Below are 6834 nucleotides of genomic sequence, written 5' to 3'. Positions count from 1 at the left end.
TACGGTAGACAACTTACAAATCTGTGAGACTTTTCCTGATGAACAATTGTTCAGTATATCAGAAGTACCATGGTATGGCCACATCGCAAATTATCTTGTGACCGACAAGGTACCATCGCATTGGAGCAAGCAAGAAAAAGATTTATTCTACTCAAAGGCCAGATATTATTTTTAGGATGATCCATACTTATTCAAGAAGTGTTCGGATAAGATTATTCGAAGATGCATCCCAGAATCGGAACAGGAATCCATTCTATCATTCTGTCATGATCAGCCTTGCGAATGACACTTTGGCCCGCAACGTACTGCAGACAAGGTATTACAAGCTGGATTCTATTGGCCTACTCTTTTTAAAGATGCAAATGTTTATTGCAAAGCATGTCCGAGATGCCAATTTTTGGGTAAGACCTCGAAAAGGTTCGAGTGGCCTCAACAACCGATCCTTATCTCAGAAATCTTTGATGTATGGGGTATAGATTTCATGGGACCATTTCCGCCTTCTTTTGGTTACACCTACATTCTACTAGCTGTGGACTATGTTTCAAAGTGGATTGAAGCAGTTCCTACAAAGACCGCCGATCATAAAGTCGTCGTGGACTTTCTGAAGAAGAACAATCTACCAAGATTTGGAGCACCGAGAGCCATCATCCGTGATAATGGTTCTCATTTCTGTAACCGTATATTTGGGAATCTTATGGCAAAGTATGGAGTAATTCACAAGCTAGCTTTACCATATCATCCTCAGACTAATGGTCAAGCAGAAGTTTTAAATAGGGGAATCAAGAGTATTTTGGAGAAGACAGGTAATCCATCTAGGAAATACTAGTCTCTTAGACTCCAAGATACACTATGGGCATACAGAACAACATTCAAAACACCCATATGGATGTCACCCTATTGCTTGGTATATGGAAAGGCGTGTCATCTACATGTTGAGTTAGAACATAAAGCCTTCTGGGTAGTGAAAGAGATGAATTTCAGCCTAGATCAAGCAGGAGAAAGGAGGAAGCTTCAGATCAGTGAATTAGAGGAATTGAGAAGTGATGCTTATGATAAGTCAAGGATTTACAAGGATAAGACTAAAGCATTACATGACAGAAGAATTTTGAAGAGAGAATTTGAACCTGGACAGAAGGTTCTGGTCTACAACTCTCGTCTAGAAATTTTCCCTGGAAAGTTGAGATCTAGGTGGATGGGACCATTTATAGTAAGACATGTCACACCTTTTGGAGCTATTGAAGTAGAAGACATAAAGAGAATGACTCGTTTCAAAGTCAACGCTCATCGACTGAAGCCTTTTCTGGAGTTACCTACTAGAGACGTGGAAGCCTTTTTTCTCAAGGATCCAGTTTATCAGACCACTATTGAAGCAGAAAATTAGGGTAAGTTACCTACACACCTTAAATATTACATTCTATATATGTCTTGCTGAACCTGTTACTCTGTCTAGTTTAAGTTTCTTGCATGAGGAAGTCAATCGTCGTAAGCTTGACTCCTTAGGATCTCATTAGTATAAGTGCCACTGATAGCCGGGCTCTAAGATTTTCATAACTTTATCCTTTACTGAGAGGAGTTGCAAGCGCCGGAGTCAAAGTCTCATAACTCTAGTAGACCGAGTATAAAATGTCTACAGGAAGTAAGCATATTGTCAAGAGATAGGACTTAAAAGTCTTGAGAATTTGACGTAAAAAGACCTAAAAATTTGTTTCTTGAACTAATTCTATTGATATTTGGCATCAATGGTAATATCCTACCTTTTTCTCATCCATTTCATTAACTTCTTTATACATTGAGATCAATGCATGCATAAGTAGGGGAGGGTGTACTTGAGAAATGAATTTTGAAAATTAATTTTCAAAAACAAAAATATTTTTGTTTCTATATCAGTAGCATGAGAAAAATGAATTTTAATGATGAGTGTGGGATATAGATTCTATACTGCTTAGTGTTGAGCTTAATAGATAGTTGATATTATTGATTTCATTATCACTTAGACTATTTATTACACTTGGACATAGTTCTTGTTGATAGAATTCTTTATCAAGGCACCACTATAATACTTGGTCAGTTTTGTGTACTTTTGCTAGAAGAGAGATTTAAACCCCTAGTAAACTGGAAGTAGAATTTTTAGACTTATCCCGTGAGACTTAAGCTTTATACCCATTCTTTGGAGAGTTGTTACAAAAAATCCGAGTCTTAGTGACTCAACATCTTTCAGTTATTTATGTCGTTGTAATGTAGTCTCATTATTTGTTGATTTGGTTAATCACGAAGTGAGATCAACTGGGGAGATAGCCATTAGGTCTTGTAGTCTATTCGAAACATAGTATCATACTGATAAGTCAAGTAGTGAACCCATTCAGCCTTTATCCCACCTAGTAGGACCATCATGTTAAACCTTTTTGAGCTTTACAATAAGCCATTTTCTTTCATAAAAGCCTTTACCCTTTACCCAACTCCAGACAAGGAGTATAGCCAAAAACCTTTATCAGCCATACCCATATGTTTCTGAGTATACGAGGGGCACAAGGAGGAAGAAAGAGCACAAAATGAAGATTACAAGGAAATATCAGAAAGATACAATGAAAACCATCATTCTGTTCTAAGTGAAAGAAGCTAGTGGAAAACAAGCATATCCAGTACTAATCAAGGATATACCACTGAGTTAAAAAAAAAAGTTGAACAGAATGGATGGAAAAGCTAAGACAAAGGAAGAATTTTCTCTGCAATACAGAATTTGAAGAAATCTTCCAAAGAATGAAGCAAAACCCTTAGTGTTTCAGAAATAACCTTTGAATTCTTTTTACTTTTCCTTCATAAACCAATACCCAAGACAAGTTACAACCTATGACTTATCACTACAGTATGGTACGAAGTCTAGAATAGGTGAGAGGATGCTAAAGTGAAGGACCAGACACTTCATATGTGATTGACATTCTTTCCATGAGACTACTGTTATCTAGAAGTCTATTTTTCAAGGTAGTATGTGGGATGTTCGTATTCATTATTCTTTTCCCCACATACATGAGGTAAAATAGTATACTATCTTCTGAGAGATTCTTTTATGAGAGTATGACCGGTGAGGATTGAAAGTCGAGATTATCTATCTAAAGGTAAACTAGGGATTCCGTTTCTTGGATAGGAGAGTATAGGAGATTGACTAAGTACACACATAAGCCTTGATTAAGAATTTTGTCAATTTTTACTATCTCCCATCATAATCTATGAGTCTTTGCAGCAATGTAGTTAGCAATGGAGACTGTCTATTAGAGTAAGCACTAAGTGGGTAAGGAATTTCTCTCTCTGAAAAATACTATCATTCTTGAACATGTTATTGATTGATTTTATGGGTATATCACCTGAAAACCCTCACGAGACTATAACTTGTCCTTTTTGGGGAACTTAAAGGTTTAAAGCCTTGTTGCATATGGAAAATGCAATCGCGATGCCTGCGAAAGTGAGTTAGGATTTTATTTTTGTTATTAGGATGTGATTTTGATCACTTATCTATTTTTTTTATCTTATTTGCTAAGAGACTAGCAAAAGGCTAGTTGGGAGTTGTGATAAGTGCTAAAAAAGTGAAATTTAACCCTCAATTATGCCTCTTGTTTAACCACCTTAGTGGACTAATAGTGTTTGTAAGTTATGTTTTATGATTCTATAGGTGAAAAAGAGAGTTTTGTGGAATATTAGAGAAAAATGGGTAAAACGGAGCAATTCAGAGCATTAAGGATCACATGGGAAGCCCGTAGATAATCATGGAGAAGGCCAAGGAATTGAAGCTATTAAAGATGCAACTTGGACTTATTTTAAAGCCTATTTGGAGGCCCAAGGCCAAAGGATTCGTTGCTTGGACCAAAGCCCGCAAAATAGGAAAAAAGGATGGAGCAAAAGACGAAAAATAGAGTCTCACGTCTGAGACGCGACTATCGTGCGTCCAGACGTATGAAACGACACTGTAGCCAATTCCTTCTCAGTTTTGGAGACAAAGTTGGACTCTGAAAGAAGTTGATTTGTATTAGGAAACAAATGGCGGTTTGGAATGCTTCTAGAACTCATTGTAACCCTCTATAAATAGAGGACCTAAGTGCCTCATGTAATTTGCCAATTCACTTATATTCTTGTCCCCAGAACTTGAAGCAGAGAGAGATTAATAGTAAAAGATTTGGTTTTAACTAGCCGAGTCTTAATAAGTTAGTCTTTCTAGTCTTATGTTCTTCGACTCTTCTTCTTCTTCTCGTTTTTTGTGTTCTTCCTTCTATATGGAAAGCTAATCTTCTCCTTCAAGGTAGGAGATGAAGTCGGTGCTTAAGGTTTAATGATTATTCTGGTTCATGGTGTTCTTCAATCAGGTTAGTTCTTATGTTTTTAGTTACTAGTTCCATTGCCCACACCAGGGGATGGAAGTATAGAGTAGGATTTATGTTTTGCAATATTAATATCATGCTAGTGTTCTTTACTTTTCTTCTAGTAGTATAATTCTTTAGAGTTAGAGAAGTATTCTTTGTGTTGCCTTAGAAGGGGTAGCTCTGGGAGTGGCTGCCTAGAGGAAGTATTCTTTGTGTTTGCCTTAAGTGGTGATTCATTGAATGGCCGCCTTATTAGGAAGTACTCCTTGATGTTGCTTTCGGTAATACATTGAATGGCTACCAGAGTTTACATAAAAGAAAAGAAGATATTAATAGCATAAACATATAAACAACCTTAAGTAGAGTTAATTGTTAACGATGTTTCGTCCAAGAGGGCATCGGCACTCGCTCGATTGCCTAATTGTAGTCTACTTGTAAGAACAACCATGAAGCAGAAGGTTATAGATCAAAAGTATTGGTGGATTCTAATCTCTTGAATTTTCTCTCTTATAAATTCTCAATAGTTTAGTTAGTTTAGTTTAGCATTAGAATCTAAAATCTCTACAATCATAGTTTTTAATCCCTCAAACCCCCTTTCTAGTCCTGTCCTTCACATAACATACACTTAAAAGTGGAATGATACCCTACTCATCCTTTACTTATTGAGGGATAATTAGGTTTTGATACGCTTCTATTTTGTTCAACGACCATCATCCATCTACATCATCTATCTACATCATCCACATACCATCTCATCTACACACACAAAAAGAAGCAAGGTCAAGTTCCGACATTGACCATGCAAAAACATCCTAATTCTCTTTCAAGAATATCATCAACTCATTTCTTATATTTGCAGACATTTCTATACCAATGAACTTATGATGCTCACTTTCTCCTTTGCCAATATCAATTTTTTCCACCACCTTGATTGTTTTTCTTTCCCAGGGTTCTTCATTTTACTTTAGCTCTTGTGAGAACTTTACCTACTCATGTATCTATATATTGGTATCGGCAGGTAAAACTTGTTGTAATTGCTAACTAGAGCTTTCCAAGACGCCCCCAGTGTCTTGGCTTTTTCCCTTCATCATCCCTTTTACATTGACAAAATTACACTTTTATGACTCCGACTGATCCCCCCTAATTTCGTACAAGTCATACACTATGGGAAATCTGATTACCTGGTAGAATGTACTTGGGACCGCATACATATCGTGTATCCACTTTTTTTTTTTTTTGATTGGCAAGCCTATTTTAAATGAGATCAGTAACTCTTTGATGCTGGTGAGGTTCGAGCCCTAGACCTCTGGTATCATCACCCAAAGGTTTTACCAACTTTGCTAGTCAACACTTGCTGTATCCACTTTCTATCGAGTATTGCATTGTGATCGGAGTGATGTTTTACGACCACGAATTTTGTCATCACTGTCTGAGGTCCCACTCAAACTGGCAATTTTATCTCTCCAACGGGCTTGGTGGAGTTTCCATTAAACATACTGAATTGTGGTGCCTTTAGATGAGTCTCATCGAGACCGATGCCTGTGAACGCTTTCCAGAATAAAATGTTCACAGAACTACCACAATCTACCAGTATCTTTTGCACATCATACCTAGAGATACGCAAAGTGACTAATAATGCATTATCATACGGCAATATCATCTTAGATAAGTCATCTGGTACGAACATAATTGCTCCTGGAATGTTAGCCGATACCAGACTCTGATTTACTGGAATAGGCTCGACATTGACCTCGAGCATTTCTTTTACTGTTGAAATCTTTCTTATTTTATCTCTAATGATTTTCTTCTTTGGTATCTCCCCTTTGCAGATCATATTTATTACTCCCAGGGGTTTCTCGATAATGGTTGTAGTTTCTGCGGGTTTGACATCAACCCTGAACTCTCGCAACTTACCCTCTTTCATCAGCCTATCAATTTCTTTAAATAACTGCAAACATCTGTTTATCTCATGGTTCTTAACCTTGTGGAATTGACAATAAGGCATGCCCTTCATCTCCCTGAGAGTGTATTTTGGCCATATCATGAAATTTTCTTCCGCGATCCTCCTTTGTTTGTTTGTTTTTTTTTTTTTTTTTAATGAAATGGTTATGGAGTTGAGGTAGACCCTTACCTATTGATTAAACCTCAAAGAGTTACATACCTCCCCAAGAGTATGATCATTAGAGGGAGAATCCTGACTACAATAATAATAGGCTCGAAGCATTACAATCATGAGAAACTCATAAAAATAACCCACTCGGGTACATACACAAAGGCTTAACAGCATAAAAACATCTAATGTCTGCCACCAAACAAAATTTTATCCCTTAAGACCGGGTGATCATTCCTTAGGTGTTTATGTGCGTGCTCGAAGTCATAGAAAAAGGTCCCACATTCACTGCAAGCGTATGTTAGACCAAGAGTATCATCCAAAATTTCCTTCATATATCCATCAAGGTTTTTACCTTTATATCTTACCTTGGAA

At 37.0% G+C, this 6834-nt stretch overlaps 1 protein-coding gene across 1 annotated transcript; it reads right to left on the bottom strand.

Annotated features, from left to right (window-relative positions):
• Positions 1 to 5790: 5790 nt before the first annotated feature.
• Positions 5791 to 6363, bottom strand: LOC147494275 (uncharacterized). Its single transcript, XM_086568090.1, has one exon. The coding sequence runs from the start codon at positions 6361 to 6363 to the stop codon at positions 5791 to 5793; it is 573 nt and encodes a 190-aa protein (XP_086424216.1).
• Positions 6364 to 6834: the final 471 nt, after the last annotated feature.

The sequence above is a fragment of the Coptis chinensis genome, chromosome 6, assembly GCF_015680905.1.
Source record: "Coptis chinensis isolate HL-2020 chromosome 6, ASM1568090v1, whole genome shotgun sequence".
NCBI lineage: Eukaryota > Viridiplantae > Streptophyta > Magnoliopsida > Ranunculales > Ranunculaceae > Coptis > Coptis chinensis.
Note: the sequence above shows the minus strand (reverse complement) of the source record. Positions and strands in the feature narration are given on the sequence as shown.

Excerpts from the sequence above, each read along its gene's own strand:
- LOC147494275 (XM_086568090.1), bottom strand. The coding sequence starts at position 6,363 with ATGAAGGGCATGCCTTATTGTCAATTCCACAAGGTTAAGAACCATGAG.